This window comes from Acipenser ruthenus, chromosome 3 (genome assembly GCF_902713425.1).
Source record: "Acipenser ruthenus chromosome 3, fAciRut3.2 maternal haplotype, whole genome shotgun sequence".
NCBI classification, from domain to species: Eukaryota; Metazoa; Chordata; class Actinopteri; order Acipenseriformes; family Acipenseridae; genus Acipenser; species Acipenser ruthenus.
In genome coordinates, this window is record NC_081191.1 from 98,143,926 (window position 1) to 98,169,407 (window position 25,482).

General features: G+C 39.7%; 1 protein-coding gene across 7 annotated transcripts in view; it reads left to right on the forward strand.

The window, feature by feature from the left end:
* LOC117394603 (partitioning defective 3 homolog) overlaps positions 1–25,482 on the forward strand; it is a 372,730-nt gene that overhangs the window by 295,260 nt on the left and 51,988 nt on the right. For 6 of the 7 annotated variants that reach the window (XM_059019442.1, XM_059019440.1, XM_059019441.1 and 3 more), the window contains one exon: positions 701–964. In XM_059019442.1, the coding sequence (XP_058875425.1) occupies positions 701–964 (264 nt within the window). Of the gene's footprint in view, positions 1–700; positions 965–5,245; positions 5,351–25,482 lie in introns of those variants that run through there. The other variant, XM_059019462.1, reaches the window with a different exon arrangement.

A 25,482-nucleotide genomic window follows, 5' to 3' on the forward strand; every position in this document is an offset into this window, starting at 1 on the left:
TTCTGTGAAAAAGCTCCTTCTCCCCTTGGTTCTGAATATGCCCTTCTTCAGCTTCCACCTGTGGCCCCTTGTTCTGTTCTCTGTGACTTGTGAAAAATATATTCTCAGCAGTTACTTTGTTAAACCCCTTGAGAATTTTAAATACCTCTATCAAATGCCTCTGGCTCTCCTCATTTATAGGCTGTACAGATTCAGCTCTTTCAGTCTATTTGTTCATTTTATTATTCAATTTCAGGGTAAGTCGCATCAGTGCTTTTTAAGACATTACAACTACTTTCTTTCTCAGCAGATATTTTGTTTTTAGTGCAAGGATTTCAATTTGTTTGGTAGTTCATTCCATTCAAGTGGTGATTGGCCATCTCACTCTTGATTTATTGATGCAAATACTGTGAGTGATGTCATGTGACCGTACACTGGCTAGTTTTATTTTAGGTAGTTTGTTTGTTTTGTTTGTTTTTTTAACAATGTGGCTCAATACCAACCAAGCTTGATTGTTACAATATTTTCTGTAGTATTGGGAACAATGGCAAAATGAATGTTACTGGTCTGTCTGGATAGGTTTCTTCATTATACTGGCGCATATATCAATTCAGGGGAAACATTATTGGTGATCAAGTCTTTCAGCACATTCTTGCAACCAATTAAAACTAACTCCTTCTTCTATAATTTTATATCATATATATTTTTGTTTCCATTACAGAATTCAGGCTAAAACTCGGGAACTGCGAGAGAGGCAAGCTCGTGAGAGGGACTACGCCGAAATCCAGGATATCAACAGGACATTCGGATCGGATGACGACCCGACCTACGCTGGTATCGGCTCCTACGAGTCGTCCCTGGACAGCGAGCACAACCTTTCAATACCCACCCGAGCGCAGAGCCCTCGAGAGGACATGCAGTCCGTCGAGGCTGTGTACGCACAAGTGAACAAACCTCGCAACGGAGGGCCCCCTTCCACTGGCAGGTAGGGACACGCTTTCTCACAGAAAAGCAATACCAGGAGCATCACACGGTGCTGTTTTAGTTGAAATGTTAAATAACTTTGCAAAATTACAGTCCAAGTTCATCTACAGCACACTGTTACAGTGCTGTAAGATTTGAGGAGGTAAATCTGAAAGGAGCTGCTTTTATACTGCCTATTGTGGGTACACTACTGTATAATACTGTAGTTCTGCTCCTTTGAATTGGTGTATAATTCTACATAGTATTTAAAAGTGACTGGAAAATACTAATCATTACAGAAAATTACAGGAAAGCACAAACATAATAAATAGCCATCAATCCGGTGTTCTGTGCAGAAATAAAGGATTGCTAAACTTTAGTTAGAGTAAACTGTATTTGATTTATTTATTTCTGTATTTTATTTATTTATTTATAAGTTTTCCTGAGAAAATATACCACTTTATACAGCTGGATTTAAAAATTAATGAATAAACCAAAGTGTAATGTTGTAGGATAAAAAATAAATCTACATGTACACATTGTATGCAATGTACAGTAACCTAATTTACTTTTTATCTGTCACTGAATATTACTGACTGAAGTTTACAAAATAAATTGCTTGAACCTTAGTCAGTTACTGTTGGGACAGCTGGTCAGTAGGAGTGCTAACCAGTGTTTGTGTAGCATTAGCAGCTTTGTTACAGGCTGCCACTAATCCAAGTGTTGATTGAGAGGGCAGCAGATAATTGCTCCGGTACAAACTAGACATGCACTGATGAAAGTCTAGATTAAATGTATGTATTGTTTTCATTGAAAATAATAATGCCTTCAAGGGCCTGTTGAAAGAAAGTGCTAAAATAGTTTATAGGAGTGCCGTTCTAAATATTAAGTAGTATTTTTGTTAGTAACCCCTTACCCTACATTTTTTTGTTTAGACCCTACTGCAGCGTCTGTAGTGTTAATTGCGGGAAAGCATAACACAGTTTAGCAACCTGTGGAATTATAGCTGTTAATTGTTGTTTCATACATCAGATTATATATATAAGGGAAGCTGGCTATTTGAGCTCAAATATACTGTGTATATATATATACTGTGTATATATATATATATATATATATATATATATATATATATATATATATACTGTGTATATATATATACTGTGTATATATATATATATATATATATATATATATATATATATATATATATATATATATACTGTGTATATATATATATATATATATATATATATATATATATATATATATATATATATATATATATATATATATATATATATACTGTGTATATATATACTGTGTATATATATATATATGTATATATATATATATATATATATATATATATGTATATATATATAAGCACTTCATAAAAACGAGTGTAGGAATGATGGCAAAACACAAGTGGTTTTTAATGGTCAATAAAACCTATAAGGTGAATAAACTAATATATCTTGTGTGTCAGGTAGTGTAGAACTTCACCCATAAGTAAACTAATGACTGGAAAGCTCCCAGTATTAATAAAAGGTACACATGCCCTTTTAATATTGTTTTTTTTTGTACGAGTACATTTCAGGCTCACGGTGTAAATGTAAAAAACAGGTCTTTGAGATATAGTGATTGTCCCCCTTTAGAGAGAGAGATATTGCAGGTCATAGAACAGTGTGCCCTCTTATCACAGTTCCACGGGCTTCCTGCTTTTGCATGCTCAGTACTGTAGCTGCAAGCCAGGTGCTGAGAGTGCACATATCTGTAGTACGAACCCCATGCATCTAACCCATGTAGAAATGCAGCCCTGCCCAGGATTTCTCAGCCTGCACTTTCCCATCAGCAAGTTTTAACTGACACTGCCATCTCAGTACCAAGGGCCATTCCAGCACTTTAAAGCATGCATAAATGTCACAATTTACTGGAAAACAAACATGGACTTTCTGTGTTTTTATTGACAGTGATAGTCATTCAGCTAAGAGACTATTGCTGTATCAGGTTTCATCGGAGAATGTGACACATGCACAGATATGAAACAGTAGCTGCAGACAGTCTGCAGGACGGCAGCAGTGTATTTTAATGGGGATTGTAATACAGGTTGGGAATAGGCACCTTGAATTGGCCTCCCTGCTGTGTCTGTTTTTTTTTTGTTTTTTTTTCTTAAACAGTGGTCTATTTCAGTGATAATTAATATAGAGCTGGTGTACATGAACACATGCAAGGTTACCTCTGGGTTCAAGGTGAGAATGCGATTGTTTCATCTGCCTCTGGCTTGTCTTGTTTATTATGCCAGGAAGGCTCAGCTTTTCAGTCCTTATCGCTTTCATGAAATGGTATTAAGAGTTCTCTTTCATCCTTGTTTAAAAGCATTATTTTAACCATTTTGTTTCTTTTGTATTTTTTGTGAACAAAAGTGTGACAATCCAGTTATTGAAATTAATTGTGTGCCTTTTGTAATTCTCCAAATAGCAGTCCCTATTATATGTGTGCCCCCTGAACTAAGCAGCACACATTTAAATTGATTACAAGTCAATAACACAGGGACCTGTAACAAGCAGCCACTCTTTTCAAAGTGGAGGTGTGCTGTAAGTAATAGCGTTACTTTTAACATTTCATTTTTTTCTGTAGACAGTATTTCTGGTTTAGTGATGTGCTGTTACACAGGACAGAAAGATTTGCTTTTAAATATAAAGCTATTACAAACAAATAAGAGCTTTGTAATGCCTCTATTTTATTTAATCCACAAGCCTTCTGTCAGTATTATTATATTAAGATTAAATTACAGCTACATATATTTTGGTCCATAGTAAGTGGTGATTTAATCCACAGTAGTTGAAACCCTCCAGAGAGGTATTTGAGCATATGGAGCTTTCTCCAGAAAGAGATTCTCTGTATATTTGCAGCATGAATGACCTAATTACTGTACATGCAGATGTAATTACAGGATATTGCATTTCTTTTTTTTTTTTATCAAAAGTGGGCAGTTAGTATTACTGACACACGTCCCCTTATAGAGATATAGACACAATGTTGCCAAAGTCCATCAGAACTGATCTATATATTTTTTTAATGAGATCGAATTGATATAGATCAATCAATCAATCAATCTTTATTTTATATAGTGCCTTTCATAGTGGACGATCATCACAAAGCGCTTTACAAGATGCAATAACAAGAAGAAAATGTATACTACTTTAAATACAGAGAAATGTATACTTCATGATATACAGTAAAAAAAGCAAAAAATGCAGAACATAATACAGTTCAATGAAAGACAAATTTCTCACTGTGTCTCTGAATGAAATTTAAAGGAAGTTAGGATGCAAGTTTTTTTTTTGGTCTACTTAGTAGCCTAGACAATTAACACACAATAAATCATGGTCCTATACAGATGCTCAGAATGAACCGGAGGGGTTAGTGGCACATGTGTGCAGTCTATTGCTCCCATCACGCTGGGAAAACCAGAAATGTCATAGAAATTTGTTTTCAAGGCTTGTAAGTACACCCTGACTTTTTAGTGAAAATTAGGTACTTGGGTGTTCGTCTCAAAAATGCATTGAGCACAACTGGCAACACACGAGAAAAAGCGGACTGGGAAATGCCAGCAACAATTGTGGCCTGTTTTAAAACATGCTTTCAAAAGTTCTTAACAAATTAATGCAATTGTAAGTGTTGCAGTTGCCTGCAGCTTAAGTACATCTCATTACAATTTTTTTTTTGGTGAATTTCTGCAGGAATGCCCAGAATGACACATTAATTTAAGGCTGAAGCGCAAATAAGAACTGCGGCTGCAAAGCATTCGTTAAAATGATGCTAACAGCGTTGTGTTTGTTTAGTACATTTCACGCTACACTTCTGACTGGTTTGCATGTGGTTTGCAACAATTGCGACAAACGCAACACTTTAGTACATCTACCCCATAGTTGGATTTAAATACACACTCCCCACTAGTCTGAATAGAGCAAAGGACCAAAACTCTAATCCTTTACATTTGTACATAATCCTTTAAAGGGAGTGTAGCAGGGCAGGGCCCTGCCTGTAAATATTGTTGTTGTGTGGTGATTTGGTGGTGGTTGGCAGGGATGGGGTTAATTTCCTGTCCCTGCCAAAATACATGTGAGAATGTGGCCTACCTTTTTGTATTTTGTTTAAACCTTTTGTTTTGGCCCTTGCGCCAGTTATTTTGTAATTGTGTTATTGCGAAAGTTCTGTTTTTGTTTAACTGTTTTATTTTTGCTCTGTGAGCAGTGTTTTGTTTGACTTTCTGATTTTCCTTTTGTTGATTAAACAGCGCAGAAGCGTGTTAACTGCAGTTCCTTGTCTCTGAGTCTCTTTGCCTGCCGAATACCATCTGGGCCCACGACACTACCCTGTCACATATGGAGTCAGAAGTGGGATAGCGCCCCCTAGAGACTTGGAGCGAGACTGTAGTATAAAAAAAAAAAAAAAAAAAAATGGGAAGGAAAAGCTGCAAAAAACAGCAGAAGCGGCAGCAAACGCAACCGCAGAAGAGAAAGAGATGGTGGTTCCGGGTGCCCACTCAGTTTGGACCCCCAAACTGGGCAGCTGAGTAGGAACAATGGAGGGCTGAAGGGGCCATGTGCGAGGCCTGTGGCGAGTTTGGGCATGACCGGGAGGACTGCCCCTACGGTGATCCCCAGTACGAGGAGGCCTGGAACCAGGGCCTGGTTGGGGACGCGGCCGAATGGTTCTGGGCAGTCGACCATACCCAGGTGTCCTCAATGCCCAGGAGTGAGGAGCCCGAACGCCCACCGCTCAAGCCTGCACCAGCAAAGGAAGAGTGCCTGCTGATCCCACCACCATCACCAGAGGAGATCAGCTGGGAGGCCATCCTCCGCACTGTAGAGGCGTCCTGCTGGTGCCCCATCTGCGGAGAGCGGGGGCATTCCCCACTCAACTGCCCCCTCCCACCAGAAGAATGCCTGCTGCCTCTGCATCCACCACTGCCACCAGCAGAGGGAGAGAGCCTGCTGGTTCCCTTTCCGCCAGCAGAGGGAACATGCCTGCTGATCCCTCCGCTGCAGCCAGAAGGGGAGGAGCCCCTGCCGCCTTCGCAGCCAGAAGGGGAGGAGCCCCTGCTGCCTTCGCAGCCAGAAGGGGAGGAGCCCCTGCCGCCTTCGCAGCCAGAAGGGGAGGAGCCCCTGCCGCCTTCGCAGCCAGAAGGGGAGGAGCCCCTGCCGCCTTCGCAGCCAGAAGGGGAGGAGCCCCTGCCGCCTTCGCAGCCAGAAGGGGAGGAGCCCCTGCCGCCTTCGCAGCCAGAAGGGGAGGAGCCCCTGCCGCCTTCGCAGCCAGAAGGAGAGGAGCCCCTGCCGCCTTCGCAGCCAGAAGGGGAGGAGCCCCTGCCGCCTTTGCCATCAAGAGGAGAGGAGCAGGAGTTACCTCTGCCTCCAACACCACCATTGGGAGAAGTGGAGCTCCTGCTGCCGCCTTCATGGCCAGGGGCTCTCCTCCCTCCCGCCGTCGCCATCGCCTGGGGATGCCAGTTCGCCATCGCCTGGGCCTGCCTGCTGTTCGGCATCGCCTGGGGTTGCCTGTGTCTCCCTTGCTTCTCCTAGGGTTGCTGCCGGTCCTGTGTCACCTCCCGAGGGTCCGCTGCCGCCGTCGCCTCCCGAGGGTCCGCTGCCGTCGTTGCCTGGGGTCACTGCAGGCATCGCTTTGCTTGGGGTCGCTGCCAGCCCTTCATGGCAGCAGGGAATACTGTGGCCGGAGCCGCACAAAGGGGAGCTGCCGGCTACGAAGAAGTTGGGGGAGGTGAGGAGACCACCTCCACCACAGCCCCAACCACCACCCCTGTGCCATAGCCCGGCGCCTGGGGGTTGGTTCCCTCAACCTGGGCTCCCAGACACCCAAGCTGCATGTCTGGACCTCTGGTCGCTGGGCCTGACTCCCAGGTCGCAGCACCACCAGGCACAGGAGGTCGCCTGGTCTCCTGCTCCGCTCCCCCTGGTTGCCCAGACGTCGCTCCACAGTCGCCTGGGCTCGCACCTCTGCCTGGGGCTGCAGCCGACTGCTTGCCTGCCTGCGCTCCTGACGCCCCATCCACTACGCCTGGGTCCCCTGTCACCGGGTCTCGGTCCCGCCAGGAAGGCGCCGGACTATGGACTAACCCTCCCTCAAGGATGGGAGAGGAAGGACAATAGGGGACTTGAGGGAGGGTGGATGGCTTTCAAAGGGGGGGGAGGTGGCCGTAGGGCCATGTGTGCTGCGCACAAGGGGGGGGGGAAATATAGCAGGGCAAGGCCTTGCCTGTAAATATTGTTGTGTGGTGATTTGGTGATGGTTGGCAGGGATGGGGTTAATTTCCTGTCCCTGCCAAAATACATGTGAGAATGTGGCTGGAGCTAATTGAATCATTGATAATTAGGCTCCAGCCACATGGTATAAAAAAGGGTCAATTCTTTTGTTTGGGGGAGGTGTTTTGGGTGAAGTGGTTGTTTGTTGGTGCTGTGTTTAATTTGAAAAAGAACTGTAGTGAAAGCGAATGCTCAGCCTACATTTTTTGTTTTTGTTAACTGTTTTATTTTTGCTCTGTGAGCAGTGTTTTGTTTGACTTTTTGATTTTCCTTTTGTTGATTAAACAGCGCAGAAGCGTGTTAACTGCAGTTCCTTGTCTCTGAGTCTCTTTGCCTGCCGAATACCATCTGGGCCCACGACACTACCCTGTCAAGGGAGGATAATTGTGCCATGCCTCTATGCGTAAATATATGCATCGGCATCTATCTGTGGAAAGAAACTAATACAAAATACGAATATACAGTGCCTTGCATAAGTATTCACCCACCTTGGACTTTTCCACATTTTGTAGTGTTACAACCTGGAATTAAAATGGATTTAATTGGGATTTTTACCATTTGATTTACGCAACATACCTAACACTTTGAAGGTACTAAATATTTTTTTATTGTGACACAAAAGTTAATTAAACAAAAAAAAAAGACATTTGTTGGTTGCATAAGTATTCACCCCCCCTGAGTCAATACTTGGTAGAAGCACCTTTGGCAGCAATTACAGCTGTGAGTCTTTTTGGACATCTGGATCCTGCAATTTTTCCCCATTCTTCTTGGCAAAATTGCTCAAGCTCTGTCAAGTTGGATGGGGGCCGTTGGTGAACAGCAATTTTCAAGTCTTGCCACAGATTCTCAATCGGATTGAGGTCTGGCTTTGACTGGGCCATTCTAAGACATTCAGGTTCTTGTTTTTAAACCACTCCAGTGTAGCTTTGGCTGTGTGTTTAGGGTCATTGTCCTGCTGGAAGGTGAACTCCGCCCCAGTCCCAGGTCGCTTGCAGACTGAAACAGGCTTTCCTCTAGAATTTCCCTGTATTTGGCTCCATCCATCTTGCCCTCAATCCTGACCAGTTTCCCAGTCCCTGTCGATGAAAAGCATCCCCATAACATGATGCTGCCACCACCATGCTTCATCGTGGGGATGGTGTTCTCAGGGTGATGAGCAGTGTGTGGCTTTGCGCCACACATAGCGTTTTGTGCTAACGCCAAAAAGTTCAATTTTGGTCTCATCAGACCAGAGAACCTTTTTTCCAAATGTTTGCTGTGTCTCCCACATGCCTTTTGGCAAAATCCAAACAGGATTTGATATGGGTTTTTTCAGCAATGGCTTTCTTCTCCCAGACTTGCTTTGATAGCTCCCTGGTCTTTATGATGCTGTTTGTTTAGATATGCTCTCTAACAAACTCTGGGGCCTTCCAGAAACAGGTGTATTTAATCTGAGATCATGTGACACTTTAATTGCACACAGGTGGACTCCATTCAACTAATTATTTGACTCCTGAAGGCAATTGGTTGCAACAGAGCTTATTTAGGGGTGAATACTTATGCAATCAAGACTTTTCAGTTTTTTATTTGTGAATAATTTTGAAAAATATGTAGATTGATTTTTCCCCACTTCGACATTATGGACTATTTTGTGTGGATCAGTGACAGAAAATCCTACTTGTAACACTACAAAATGTGGAAAAGTCCAAGGGGGGTGAATACACTGTAAAAGTCATAATAATAACGTCCAGGTTTAACAGTTATAACCGAACATTTGGCTTGTTTTTCCAATTTAAGAAATGTCTTCCAATTTCCAAGCCTATAAATAAATTAAAAACAAGTAAATAATTCTATTGGAAATATGTGGTGTAGGTAGACACCCCATTGCCTGAGCTTCATTGTGTTAGTAATTGCATATTATAGAAATGATCGCTCCAATGATTAGCTGTCTGTTTTTCGCCCCTAGAGGGGGTAACTGCTGGATAAGGGGCAGCTATATCAGGCCAGGTTAGGATTGAATTTAGAGTCGAGGTTATTGATTGTTTTATTACTGCTCTAGCTCAGAGGTAAGTGCTTCTGCTTGAATAGAACTCACCCCAATCAGTTATCTGAAGTACAGTCTACACACTGATCCAATGTCGATAACATGATTTTTTTGTTTGTTTGTTTAATAAATGCTATATGAAACATGTTAAGGTGTTTATTTAGTACAATCTGAAGCACACTACATTCCTAGTAGCAGACATGGGACTTATTTTGTGTTTCTTTCCTTCATTCTGGAAGAACCAATTCCTCCTGGACAGAGAAAAGTGTCCTATTTGGGTTAAAAATCCATTAAAAAAAATCTGTGCCCCCTTAATGTTTTTAACTTGTGAATGAGTTTATTTGTCGGTTTCCATATCAACAGAAAAAATGGATACCATTTAATGAGAGGTGAGGGTCACTGGGGCCTTGTCTGCAGGCTGTGAAAGACTATAGCCTCACATTAGTAGCTGACCTCTGCTCTTCAGAAGTTAAGACATGGTACCTTAAGCACTGTACCTGTTAGAAAGGTCAGCAGTGTGGAGTAGTGGTTAGGGCTCTGGACTCTTGACCGGAGGGTTGTGTTGTTCAATCCCCGGTGGGGACACTGCTGCTGTACCCTTGAGCAAGGCACTTCACCTAGATTGCTCCAGTAAAAACCCAACTGTATAAATGGGTAATTGTATGTAAAAATAATGTGATATCTTGTAACAATTGTAAGTCGCCCTGGATAAGGTGCGTCAGCTAAGAAATAAATAAATAATAGAAAGGTCACAAAGTGCTAAAGAACAATTCTCTCGCTCTCTCTCTCTCTCTCGCTCTCTCTTTCGCGCTCTCTCTCTCTTTCTCTTTCTCTCTCTCTCTCTCTCTCTCTCTCTCTCTGACACCACAAGTCTTAACCACAAAGAAACTGTTTTGAAGTTCAGTCCTTTGTCCTAAGTAGAGGCTTTTTAGTTTTACCTGAGGCATAGTGCAGCCATGCTGGACGTCAGGCCAAACTCCCTTGTAAGAAGCTGTTTTCAATTGCTATTGTTTTAGTGTTAAGCAGAAGGGGAGATGGAAGCTCTTGTCATTTAGAAATAAATCATATAAAGTCTGACTAACATTCTGCTGTGTTTTGATTGAAGGAGCTTAAATGTATGATGACTCTCCTCATTTAAAACACCTTTTTCTACTAGTCTGGATATTTTGTTGTTTTGAAAATACAAGTAAGTTTATATCATGTTACAATACATTCTTAATAGCTTTTTTCAGAAATGTTAAGTCCAGATATTATTATTATTAGTAGTATCAGTATTAGTGTTGCACTGTCAGCACCTAAATGAGCATATCCACAGTAATACACATTTGACATGATCTGGTATCAGGTTTGTATTATTTTGAGATTGTTTTGTTCTCAACAGCGTTTTTTCATTGTAACACCCCCACACACAAACGTTACATGCTGTCTGTAAGAATCCAGTGACTGGTCAACTAGATTTTCTACAAGGATGTGAATTTCCATTTATTGTGCTAGACAGACATGTGTCTTAAACATGAACATCTGTATTTGTTCAAATGGGAAACTGCCTCATAGATATTTCACACCCTTGGAAGAATTGTTTGTGTAGAAACTGATTTGTGGAGTAGAGTGAGATGCTGGGTTGTCTCAACCTGTTCCTGTATGAAAATGAAAAATGCTAATTTGAGAGTAAATCTTTTTTTCTGTTTTCCTTTAAGTAAATCTTTGAAGTCCTTGTTTTGGTCTTCGATGAGAAAGGAAAAACAAAATGTTGCAAGAGATAACAAGGAAGTGAACTTCCTATCTGCGGCCACAGGACAGGAAGTAGATTAGAGTCCACCCAGAAAAAAAAAATCCCGTATTTGCTCTCAGGTTTGTTTTATGTTCTTAGTCATTTTGCCTGAGGATAGAGCACCGTTTCTTTAATTACTTGGTCCTTTTAACTTCATTTTGCTGTTTTAAAATATCTTTCTAACACATGTGTGTGATAAACGGGCTGCTCACAATGTATTTAAATAATGTAAGTCACTCCCACCTCTTAAATCGATCAACAGTATAGTTATTATGTGTCATTTAAAGTTTGAAAGTAGCTTTTCAGGGTTTATTTGAAGTTTATGCCTGGTTATTCTCGACTTAAATGCACTGGTCTATTGAACATGCAGAGGATGACATATGATGCATTTAAAAGCAAATCATTATCGTATTGACCAATAAGAAAGATTCAGCTGAATTTTCTAAGATAGCAGTTGCTGCACTCTTATGGTGCTGTTGAGGTCATAGCTGTAATTTACGACTTAAAATGTGCAACCAAATCAGAATTCTGTAAAAAGGAAACCAAGATATTTACTTCAGCAGTCTTGAAAAGCATGATGCAAGCCTTGCAAAAGATGTACAGATACTGTAATGATATAACTTTAAATATACTTAAACTAATTATGATTTATTATTATTATTATTATTATTATTATTAATAATAATAATAATAATAATAATAATAATAATAATAATAATAATAATAATAATAAGTTCAAGGGAATATTGTTGTATACTGATGATTATCTTATGACCTCTAATCAGCGTTCCACAACAGAGCCTTGCAGAATTGTCAGAAAAACAGATCTGGTGCTCTGCAGGCATAAAGTTTTTGTTACTCACTAGAGAATTTCATATTTCAAGCTTTTTTTATACACAATAATAATAACAAAAAAGGTTTAAAAAATGCAATTAGTGTTTGGCAACATATCAAAAAAGAGGAGAATAAAGTATTCTGTGAGCTTGCCCTGGATGACTGAAATTGTGCGGTGGGGGTGGGCTGTATAAATTATTACAATATGTTTTTTTTTTGTTTGTTTGTTTTTTTAAGTGTAAAAGCTAACCTGTCCCCTTTTCTATTGACACTGAGCCAAAACTGTAGTGCAGAAATTAGAGACACTGTGTGTACCCTCAAAATGAAGCTCTAAAATGTAGGTTGGAGTCGTTCCAAAGTAATTCCTTTGCAAAAGCCAATTACATTTTGTGATAATAGTTTGGGCACTGATTAGAGGTCCAGGGTATTATATAACATTTGAGAATGTACAGAACACTGTGTCATGGCCTTTGAAAGTATATAAGATTAGTTCCCATGTCTTTCAGAACTTAATTTTGTTTTAATTTGTTTTCCTTTCTTTTTTTTTTTTAAGAAGTTGGTTCCCAAGTGTGGTTTTAATTCCCAAGTAGATTAAGTCATTCAGAAATAGACTTGAATAAACTTCATTCCTTTAAGCACCTAATCCTTAGACCACATACAAAAGTTACCTTCACCTTAAAAACCAAGAGCACGTATAAATAATGTCCCTGCTCTGAATATGACTGGGGGGGGGGGGGGGGGGGGGGTGGTATCCACAAGCACAGTAACTGTGAACTACTTCCCAGGCTGCTTGGTAGTTTGTTTCTCTGATTCCCAGCCCATTACAGTTGCCTCTGGTGGTAATAGCCTACTGCAATAGATTTCATTCCTAATTTGTTCCTCTTTTACCTCGCAGGCTTATTATTTTACCGTTTCATTGGGGGGCCTTGAATACAACATTCAATATTTTGAGAAAAGTCTGGAATGTACAAAACAAGTTTCTTATAAAGAGATAATCACTCTACATGTTGTGCACTAATCTTTAACCTCTTTGTTCTGGGTCATTATCTGGAAATTACTGCATGTACCGTAAAAGGGATCGTTTCTTTGGCTGCATGCTTGGATCAGCTCGCAAGGTGGTTCAGAGACAGCACTGAACAGTCTTGTGTGAAATGCAATCCCGGCACTGCTATAGTGGGCATGGATTGAAAGTCAGCATCCCACGTGACTGTATACTTTTGGGGTATTTTTGTCATGGGTTTTCCACGCTTTCATTTATTTTATTTTTTTTTAAATACAATTGCTGATCAAGAACGAGGTAGTATTTGGAGTCTGGGGTGAGTTAAGGAATTGTTAACTTAACAGGCTGACGAGGAGGTGAATTCCCAGATAGAAGGGACGGTGCGTGATGCTGTAATCTATGGGTGAGTTGCTGTTGCCATGCAAACGATCTGTTGACTGATAGGTTTGAAAGTTGCACTCACAGGATCCCTTTGGCTGTGTGAAAAAAATATGATGGCATTATACTGGCATAGATTGCGCAATTTCATGCTGTGTGAATGAGTATTTTACATAATTTTTTTAAATGTCTCTGAGATTGCTCAGTAGCAGCATTTGTGTGTGAGGGGTTTGAGAGGCTTACTTATATTGGCTGGAATTATTTGAAGTGAGTGATTTGCAAGTGTTTCTTATAACATTCCAAATTAAATGCATTTGCAAAGACATAGTTGTCCATTAAATAATTGGCACATAATGTTTTAATTGCTATAACTCCACTCAACAAAAGGAACCCCAGTTTTTGAATAGCTGTCGTCTTCAATGAATTGAATGACTCTCAAGTGTTAATTCCATTTTTTGTTGTTATGGTAGTAGGACTGTGGAGCAGGATGACATGTTTTCCACTGGTTTGGCTGTATCTGTCCTGGTTTTCACAAGAATTATTAACAGAGGGATACAAGACATACATGTATTAATTATTCAAGTAATTATGCTACATTTAATTTGAATTACATTGGTTTCAGTAAGACAAGCTGTCCTCCGCTACTTTGTGTCACTCTAATAACAGAACTCCATAAATCCCCACAGAGCATAGTGAAGAAACTGACCTCAGGGTTGATGCATAGAAGGGAACAACGTGCAGGGCTTTGAAAAGCGATAGAAAGCAAGTCAGTGCAGTGTCTTAAGAAAAGTGTTTTAGACTGAGCTTTGGGAGTATGTGGGTCATTATACTTCCAAGGCTCTGAAATGGCAACGGCTAATCCCTATTGAGAGAGGCACTTCACACTTCCAGTTTGAATCTTTCACAGCTGTCCATTAGTGTTAATGTCACACACAGCAGCTCCGGCACCACAACAGTTTCCCTGTAGATGAATAGCTGGCGCACAGTTCAAAAATAACACCCTATGAAATTAATAATACTTTTTATTAAATATATTGATTCTGTATAGCAGAGTAGTTCACAGGTTGCTAATTATAATGGAGACCAGCTGCCTGTATAGTTCATAATTAAAAGGTAAGACCTCAGACTCATGGAATTCCAGCAGGTTTGGCAAAACCAGAAGAAGGACAACTAATGAGCATGTTTGGGTTCTTGTAACTGGTTAGCTTTGATTGAAAATGAATGCTTCAGGAAAATGAGACTTTTATTTTTTTTGTTTTTCATTATTAATAAAGTCCCATCATATTTCACTGGGACAGTCCAGATTCAGACTTTGTTAGTTGATTAATGAACATTTCTTTTTACTACCCTCCTCTGACTGATCCTTATTTGGTACAGAGTCCAAAGGTAAAGGAGGAATTCCACTAATTACCTTCAGCCTGCATTTGTGTTGCCCAACTTATAATTGGAGTAATTGGAGCTCTCCAGGTTGGTATTTGTGTCTGCTCTCCAGGTTGGTATTTGTAAATAGCAAGTGATACTAAATAATGCACTGGATAAAATGTAGAAATGATTCCAAGTAGTGCTTTAGACATTTATTTCTGAAGCCTAATAGTAAGCTAAAGACTACATGGTTCTTTCTACTTCTTAACTTATAAAATGCTGGCCTGTATTCATTAAATTTAGAAGTGTTCTTGGAATCTGCCCAATTTTTTTTTTTCAAACCATCTGCAAGACGCACATAATAAAGGAGAAGGTTTTAGCAATGTACAAGTCATTTGAATGCCTTGTCTTTACTGTTTTTATTTATTCCCTGATAGTTGTGGAAGGATGCCAAAAAACAAACCTGTGCCTTTCTTTTTAGATGTTGTAAAGGGTAAACTGGCTGTTGGTGCTCATTTCTGATTTGCCACAATTTATGTGCATTGGCCTTTGAAGGGTACTTTTAATATGGTAATGTGCTTAGTCTTTTGCACAGTTGAGGATTGTGACAACAGATAAAATAGCACATAGAAATTTTGAACAGATATATTTATGTGGGAGCCTTACTCAATCTCTTGGCTACCTGCAGAGGGATTGATGTGGCTGGTTTCTGGTTCTTTGTCTCACAGGGGAGGTAGCATTGAAGAGAGTGGTTTCCTTAACCTCAATTCATAGAGTCAAAAATACAGTCTGCACAGATAGTCAAATCACTGCATGCATATTTTTTTTCTTTTTTTTTACGAAGCGACATGAAATCATATATGACAAACATGTTGCACAACAGACACTGATTTTGCGCAATATACTTGTGTTAATTAAACCCAATACCTGGTTATACCATTATGTGGCCCTATATATGTATTTAATTCCCTCGACTTTGACACGTGCTGTGATATGTGAAAACGATTAACTCGTCTCCAGCAATCTACCTTTGTTTTGCTGCCTCTCCTTTTTTGTTTCAGTCCCCGACAGTCCTTTCTCAATAGGTCAAGTGGTGTTGCCGGCCAACCAGTCCTTCCAGCTGTAATCTAGTCTTAGATAACAATTTCAGACATGTATTTGTGTTAAAGCAAGAGCCTTTCGTATTACTTTCCTGACACTGGTCTGTTGTGGGGTTATTTTATTTTAATTTGGAATCGGCAATTGTTTTTTTTTTAACCCCATTTTCTCCCCAGTTTTAAGCCTGTCTCACAGCTGCAACCCCCGCACTGACTCAGGAGAGACGAAGACGGACACACGCGTCCTCTGAAACGTGTGCTATCAGCCGTCTGCTTCTTTCCACTCTGTGGGCCTGCCATGCAGCTACCTGAGAGGTACAGCGTCGGAGGACCATGCAGCTCTAGGCCGCTAGCAGGCAGGCCTGCAGGCACCCGGCGAGTCTGCAGGGGTCGCTGGTGTGCGGTCAGCCGAGGACACTCTGGCTGACCGAAGCCCTCCCCAGACCGGGCAGCGCTCGGCCAATTGTGCGCCGCCCCCTGGGAACTCCCGTCCGCGGCTGGCAGTGGAATAGCCTGGACCCGAACCAGCAACCAGGCTATAGTGCGCATCCTGCACTCCATGCAGAGTGATTTTACTGGGTGCGCCATTCTGGAGCTCCCACGACCAATCACATTTTTTAACGTTTTTCACTCAATCACTGATATAACATTTTCTTAAAAAGAAAATACATTGTGGATAGTGATACATAGATGTAAAGTTTTGCTTTAACATAATGGCTAAAGAATTTGGTGAATCCTTTATTATAAATATTTAAATTTTGGTTAGAAATAAAGATGAAGCTGCAAAAAAATATTTTGAATTTTTAAATGTATCGGTATATGTTTTCATATTAAGATTTGTGACCATAGCACAGATATAAATATTCTACACGGGAAATGCTTAAAAGCATTAAAATATGTATCTGCTACTGTAATACATAGAGTGCATGGAACTTCCTTATGGTAAGCACTCTCTGTTGTGATTTCCTGTAAGCCAGATGCACGTCTTTATCAAAACAGCCGCATAGAAAAATGTGAATCTTATTTGAGGTCCCCACGGGCCTAGTCCAAGTATTAAATAGCCAATTGAGACAACAAAAGCGATTATAAAAGAACATGAGCCAGAGCTGTGATTTACACAAAGGGACTAATAAAAATATGGGGGGCAGGAGCTTTTTAATGACATCAAATTGCCTGTAAAAATTACATTAGTGGTAAGCGACAGAATAATGGCCATCCTAATTATTGACTGCCTTTATACTAGAGGGATGATGTCATATGCACAGGCTGTTTCTTGTAGAGGTGTTTTTCAGAGACTGCGAGGATTCAGTGCAATTTCACTTGCTCTTTATGTATGCAGCGACTTTTCAGACAGTGAATTTCAATATACTCTTCTCAAGGATCTCTGGTGATAGTGGAAGGGAGGGAGTGTGTTAATGATAAGCAGTGGCAGTTTCATTTAGTCACTCTTATTGAATAGCTTCATTGATAGTAACACAAACTCCGCCAACTGCCCAATGAATGGTATTTTGCTATTCTGCCTATTGTCCCTTTCAAATACATAAGTAGCTCACTTTTGGAATATGCGTTCACATTTAGTTATAGCACTCATATCAACGTTTATCATCAGTAACTCGATTGTATTGCTGAATGGTACATTAAGGTGAGTAAAAAAAAAAAAAAACAGCTTTGATATAGCTAACTGCCCCTCTGAGAAAGGCTTCATGGAAACGGAAATGGTTAGTGTAAACAATAAAAAGCCAGGCTAACCTATTGCAAGGTCATTAATTGAAAGGCCCTTAAAGCTGTAGTGCTCTTCCTTTTTCTCATGGTAACTCCCGTTCCTTGCTGCTGTGGGAAGAACTGCTGCCTTCTATTGCATTGTGTGCTGCTTATCATGAAAATTTGATCCATTTAGAAATACTAAAGCATTCTTTTTGACAGAAGTCTTTCTCGATGTATTCAAGAAACGTTTCTTTTAGGATTACTAGATATACTACCAGTTAAGGTTTTGTAGTTATGGAGCAAGTTGGTTTCTTACCAACGAATTTGCATGACATGCCTTCAAGGGAATTCGGTTTGCATGTCCCATATATGTTAATGAATCTGGAGTCCGCATGTTGTCTAATAATCTTCGCTTTTACTTCAAGTTGTCCTGGCCTATAATTTGAGTACCCTAATGCTAGCAGGCTTTGAAAGAACAATAATACGCATGTTCAATAAGGGAGGGTTTGAAGTACACTCTTGATTGCCTGATTCTTGTTTTGCATTTTAGAGCCGGCTGCTTCTTTATCATCATTGTTATTATTTTTTAGTTTCAATTCAGCATGCTGGGAAGGAGGAGGGAACAATGCCAGCTGTATGCAATTATTTGTGCCAATTGAAGACCTGTCTCACAGAAAATAGAAATGTGTTCACATAATTAAAACAAAAAAACACTGAGGTACTCCTCGCTGCAGTAGACCTCCATGAATGAAGGCTAATGCTGATTTAACTGAATATGTGATTGACAATTTGAAATACAGACCCAAATCCCACACTTAATATTCATATAAAATGTATATTTCTTCAAAAGGATGAGAAGGAAAATTGTAATCAGTTTTTTTTTTTTTTTTTTAAGTAGTATTTGCACAAAATACTTTTGAAGCGGGGCAGGCTCCACATATACCCCTTTAAGGCAGAATACTTTTTTAGTTTTTGTAGTGTTTACTCATAGCAATGTAATCTGGATTATTGCTGCAAATGAATAGATGTCAGAACAGGTCTCTGTATAAACAGGATTCTCATCAAGTTGGCTGTCCCTGTGCAAATGCAAGGATGCAGACATTTGAATTGTTGAGGTTGGTCTGAAACTGCCCCCATTAATCTTTTTAAATCTTGTTTTTATTCCTCTTCAGAGTTATTCCTGTGATGAGTGTGGCCTATAAGGGAATCCATGTATACTGATGCACACATTCATTATATCCAAACCAGATTGTGGTTTTGGAGAATAAAAGAATGGGCTAACTGCATTCTGTTTGAAAATGGTTTTAGCTTTTCTTTCATTCATCTTACTTTAAGAGCAGAAGTTAATTTGTTATTCCTTTAATATTTCTTGGTCCACTCTGGAGCTTTATGTATTTCCGGAATATATATCAATCCAATTTTAAAAAAACCCTGGGGAGATTGGGGTTTTAAAGAAAGCTCTTGACTGTTGACTTTTTTTCAGGCATAGGTCAGTTAAACCGGTATCTATTGATATATATTAATATATTTGGGATTTGTCATCTTTTATACAGGGTGATTCATAAACAACATAATATGGGGGAATAAAGCTTAACAGATTGTGTGTGTTTCAGTTGTTTTTGTTTTGGGCTTACGAGTAGACAGTCATGGTAAATTGTTGTTCAATGTGTAGGCTTAGTGTTCATGTATGCAAGTCATAGCAAAGAAAATATCCAGACAGGCCTGCCCAAAGCCAGGTCATAAGACAGTTTCCTGTGTTGCTGTGAGGCAAGCCAATAGAGGAGCTCAATTTGAAGAATGTTCTAGAGTGTCTTTTATTTTCCTTTAGTGTACATTTAGTATGGCCGTTTATTCATTGCTAGGCATTCCATTAAATAATGAGCTACTTCTCACTTTAAAATCAGTAACAGCAAAAAGGAATAAACTGTAAACAGTTTACGATTGTCAAATTCCTACCCTTTAAGAGATGTCAAAGGCAGTTTTTGGTTTGTTCGTGAGTTTCCTTCTGACAACATTGTAAGGCATAGATTGTATCGTAATGAGCATTGTTATTTGCAAGTCACTTAGCAGTATACAAATTCACAAACATGTATTTATCCCCTCCTTACCCTGCTCCTTCCCCTCTTTTCCCCCATTGTGTCTTCCAGGTTGAGTTATTGTTTTTTGCAGACTAGACAATATCATTCCCTCCCAGGATCATTGCCTTGATGAGCTTGGATTACACATCATTGCTCATTCTCTATAATATACTGTAGCTATTGTAATAATAATACTGAATAATATTCAATTCCCTTTCACACTCAAACTGCCAAGTTAAAAATAACTATATACTGTCTGAATCTTTTTTCTTTAAACTATTTTTTGTATTATACTACAAGATGTAGGAAACACATTAAATACACATCTTTTAAAGAGAATGAAGCGTGATAACATTGATATGAATCTGCATCAATATATTCAACTAAATGAACAAAATAAAATGGGACAACGTAATATTTTTAGTTTATTATTTCAGGCTTTCTAAATAAAAACGAAGTCGAAAACTTTGATCACATGGTTTAAGGTGTGTTTTTTTTTTTTAGTTTTACTCTTTAAGATTGCAACAAATAGCAGCTTATGTCTGTTAATTTGTGTGAGGGCACATTTACTCATTAAGGTCTGGCAACATCACAAATATTGGCAATGTTCGATAAGTACTGCAGCATGCTTAATGTTCCTAGAGTCTATTGAGGTAAATTAAAATGTTTAGTAGTAGTAATCTGAACTAAACCTATAAGGGGACACATTTCTAATGCCTGAGGCCCATCACCTTTCCAAGAAAGGGTCTGGAAATAGTGTGGTCTTGAAAACAAGATGAGGAGAAGCATGCAATATTACACCACAGCCAAGGAGAAGGCAGACTGAGTAGAAAAGCTAATACTGTTGACAGTTGTTTGTTTGTTTTTGTTTTTACTCTGTGCTCATTTTCAAAGGTGCTCGTCACGACTACTAGTTTCACAGATTTTTTTGTTTTTGTTTATTGTGAAGTGTTATAAATTCTTCACGGTTTGTGTACTACCGAAAGGGAGAAACTAGAAAGACGTTGGAATTAGTTTAACTAAAGGCAACACAGTAATACAGTATTATCCCCCTTTCTTCAAACCGAATTAAAGCGCTTTGCGTTTGCACTCCTCTTCAATCACCCAGTTTAATAGAGCTTGCACTTTTAGCATTTGTATTTCTTCTGTTTAAAAGTGACAACATGCAGTTTCGTCCCGTACACACAAAGGGAACGAGTTAACCTTGCACTAACATTGTGTTAAAATAATAAAAGCTGTACTGTCATTTTTATTAGAACACCTACAAGCACTGTGGGCCTGATAGATTGTGTAAAGTAAAAAATAAACTGCTGATCTTATAAAACAACCAACAAATAGGTTAATTTAATGAATGTTGTTTACCAGTTATATAACATTAACGTTTTTTTCTTTCACAAAGTGGTGTTGCAGTAATTGCATTTTTGGTGCAAAGACCCAGCTGTACATGCCCTAAACTGTGTTGTCCTAACCAGAAGCAATGTGCTTATCACTGTGTTTGGATAAAAGTGTTTTTGGCCTGAATCTTTGCAATAAAGGGGTATCATCTGAAACTAATCCAAATGCTAATGGAAACCAGCAGAGTTCATCTTGTGAATGTTCTCAGAACCCTCAGGAGCTGTCCGTCACAAGTTGTAATTACAAGCTGATTTGCAGGGTTGTCAGAAGATACCGCTACCTTCCAGTGTCAAAAGCCTTAATTATAGGGTAAAGGGATAACTTAGGAAGTAGTACTTTCCCCTCCATAGCTATCGGATTGCCTTTTGGCTTTGAACCCCCCCATGGTTTCACATCTTGTTTTCCCTCCAGTGCTGTCTTCTCCTCAGCCTCAGGCTTCAACCTGGATTGCATGGCTTTCAACAAGTGCTTGCTTTTTTTTAAGGAGACTCCCTACAGAGACTTCAGTGCGTGGAAAATCTGTAGATGTACCAGTTGACTTCTTGCCCCCAAGTGTCTTTGTGAAGCTTCTTCATTTTCTAATTCCGCGGATTATCAAGGTCAAGCGGTGACTCCCGATTTGCCATTTTCGTAGTTCCCGCCACTCCATCTACTCCTTTAATATTGTCAGCAACACATCCCTCTGGCATTTCCTGATTCAAATCGGTGGAAGTGAAGATAGGGATATAAACCATAACAGCATGTCCTTTGTTTGACAGCAGAGGTAGAAAGAAAGTTGGCAACATCATGGTAACAGGAGAGTTAGAATGGGTCATCTGTGTCCTAAAAAAAAAATACCCGTTCACCTCATTAGTACCAGGTTGCAGTCCAAGAATAGAAAAACAGAAAGGATTAGGTTTTTCTTTAGATACATTTGTGCTTATTGGCTAAGTGTGCTTCATATTTCATGAGCCCAAAAGGCAAATATACTGCAACGCACAGCAGTGGGGCAATACTTTGCTTGTCACAAGGGGTGAAGGTAATGTGAAATGAATTGCCTTCTTTTTTTAACTGGTTGCTCACGTTTCTATTTCAATGTATTATGTACACACAAACAAAACAATAAAAAAGGAGATACAGTATGTAGTAGTGCAATTATTGCTGGGATTACAACATGTGTTTTAGAATGTACGGCCGGTTCAAAGTCTATTTGGCTCCAGTTCGTTTAAGCTAAAGTGATAGATGAAATGCCTGTTCAGTGGTTTATCTGGTTAGTGGCTGCTCTAGATTAATGGTATTCCACTTTGACAGTGGTGATAAGATTAATTATTTTAGGGTTTGCTGATCCATATACTCCCACTACTCCCACAGTACCTACATGATAACTCAATGGTAAATTACCAGTCTCAGATGCTTGAAAAATAGTCTGTTATTGAAAGAAAGTTAATGAAAATATGAAATGGTAACATATCAAAGCAGTCTAATGCAAACCAGTATTTCTGAATTTTATCTATCAATAATAAATCCATGACACTCATGTTTTGATGATAGTTCCACAACATTAGAACCAAGGTGAGCGAGTCACCTTCTTTAAAAATGCAATAGCTGTGATGATTCAGACTCTTATGGTCTACCGTCCAGTACCCTGTATTTTAGCATATAGCGTATGGCAAAGAATCATTTACACCAGGGCTCTGACAGGTTTCCGCCAGCTGTTTCAATTGGCTCCTAATAAATGTGTCATTTTGTTACAGTTTCAGGGCTTTACAAATGGTGCTCTGCATGACGTATGGCAATCCAATATGCCCACTACTGTTAAGGGAATCACATCTGTTGTCCATCAGGGATCAACAACACAGAGCACGCTAGCACTCTGTTCCGATAACAATACATTTCAAAGCGGATTGACCGTCATGTTTTCCATTTACTCCAGTCTCTGCTCAGCAGAACCAGCCTGCCATGAATGTTTTGCTAGCTGTGGTCCTTAAGTGACTTCATTTATGTTATTGATTGGTTGTATTGTTCCATTTTGTCACCGTTTATTAAAAACAAAGGTTACCTTACAGAGAAACGAGCCAGGATTCTTGAGGCTTTCATTATCTGTTTATACAGTTTGGATTATTCATGTGCTGTTTTAATAATTAAAAATCAATTACTTAAAAACAGACATGGCCATTGATTAATGAGGTTTAATTAGTGTTTAGGTTTCTCGTTGCATTTTTTTCCCCCACATTGTGTTCTGCTGTAAAGTTAGCATTTACTGAAAAGAATAATATGTTTTTTGTAAAAGCATTATTTATGTAATCCTTTATTCTCATCATCTGCTGTCTCAACTAGAAAGAAGGCCTCAGGTACTAAAAACAGTACTTGGGAGTTTTGAAATGTTACCAAGTTAAAGAAAAATAAATACGTATGTAACTCTTAACCTAATGGGTTTTGTATTAGCTTTACGGTTTAGTGTGTTGACCTCAGCATCTGTCAGTACTGTCTTTGCTGTACTTTGTTCTTTTTTGGGGGGCTGCTGCAGCAGGAGTGGGGCAGGGTGCTTCCTCCAGTCTAATCCTTTTATAAAAACATAGGCTTCATGACAGAACACCCTGAGGACTGCAGTAAAGGACACTGGCGATATTTCTAAACTCATTTTAATCTTATTAATAGTGACCATACCACCTGCCTTGACATAAAATACAGCAAGGAAAGCCGTTAATCAATATGTCTTGATTTCACCAAGTGGCGACCTCCTTCTGATTTAGAATTGTATGGGTGGGGACATGCAGCCCTCAGTGGCCTGGTCTCAATCTACAGTGTGGCTAGCATGTCAGCAGGCCATGGTGCAAGGAAGCTTGGCAGCTGTGGAGGCACCAAATTATGGGAAATAATGTTCTGTCACCCCGCTAGGTTCCTAAAGTTATATTGTGCAAACCTGAAGATTACGTTTGTACAGTTTAGTATAGAAAGAATATAAAATACTCTGGGAGGGAGGAATTTTTAAAGTGCTTATTCCTGTCAGAGTTTTAACTCAAAAGTTGAAGTCACTTAAAAATAACTTACAGGTGGGTCATTTTCACTGCTTCTGTGTAATTTCTGTTCTGTAAATAAAGTTGTGTTTGAGTGGTATTATAAATCGTTTACAATGGCCTTTTGGTCCAGGGCCATGCATTGATGTTTTTTAGCTCCCTATGAGTCTGATGGAATCCAAGGCTGTGTTTGTTTGGCATAGCTTAAATTCAGTTACAGCCATTCAAACTAAGAATTGAATCTAAACTAATGGTAAATTATAAACAAAAAAAGAAAAAGAAAATAAAACATGTTTGCATAGCCCTGTAAAGTCATTTTGCGGTCATGCACCATTAACTAAACTAGTGACCTTGCCTGAAATCAGATGTTAGCCTAGTCAGTGAGTAATGTCCTGTGTTCTTTATTTTTTTATTGAGGTAAATATAATATGATAATAGTTTATCTATGGACGCTGCTGATGAAATTGCAGTTGCATGCAGATATAACCAACCAACCTTTCAAACCAAACTGTGCCCTCTGCTTTAGAAAAACACAGACTGTGTTGGGCTTCCGAGTGGCGCATCTGGTAAAGGCGCTCTGCGTGGAGTGCAGGATGCGCCCTATAGCCTGGAGGTCGCCATTTCGAGTCAGGCTATTCCACTTTCGACCGTGGATGGGAGTTCCCACAATTGTCCGAGCACCGCCCAGGGGGAGGTGGGGGGAGCTCACCACGCACCAGCGACCCCTGTAGACTGGTCGGGTGCCTGCGGGCTTGCCTCTAAGCTGCCCAGAGCTGCCTTGTCCTCCGATGCTGTAGCTCTGCGTTGGCTGCATGGTGGGCCTGCAGAGTGAAAAGAAGCGGTCGGCTGATGGCACACATTTCGGAGGACAGCATGTGTTCATCTTCGCCGCTCCAAGTCAGGGTGGTAGCGGTGAGCTGAGCCTAAAATACAATTGACTATTTCAAATTGGGACTAAAATTGGGGCAAAATCAATTGGCGACTACTAAATCAAAGGTGTGCAACAGCTGATCCAAGTACATTCTTGTGCTATTCACTCATTGTTTGTTCAACCCTAAGTAGAGATCATTAGTTTTCTGAAATAGGCTGTCAGGTTTCCCTTTTCCAAGCCACTGACTATACAGTGTGAATGAATCTCAGGAGCAGTGAACCAGGCTTAGCAGCAGGTGAGTGATCAGTGTCTCTAATCTTCTCTTTTTGTTGTTTTTTTGCTGGAAATGTATTTAAAGAAAAGGGGCTCTACCTTTCCATTGGAGTTAAAGCCTAAATACAAAGCATGTAAAGTCACAACAGTAAGAGTACATAAACAAAAAAAATATGTGTTTAATAGAGCTTTAAAGCATAGCCTATATTCTGACTGATATATTGTGTGAAACAACATTTTCGTATACTTTCTTTTGAGGTCTGGATAAGGTAAGACTATAAAACACTTGAGGACTTTTCCAAGTTTTGGGCTGAGTAACGGGTAGCCTGAGTCAAACAGGATCCACTATCTAAACCACCTAATCCCATCCTTCAGATCCCATGTGAGTCACAATGACCAGACTGGTTTCTTGAGTTGCTATTTTTATACCAA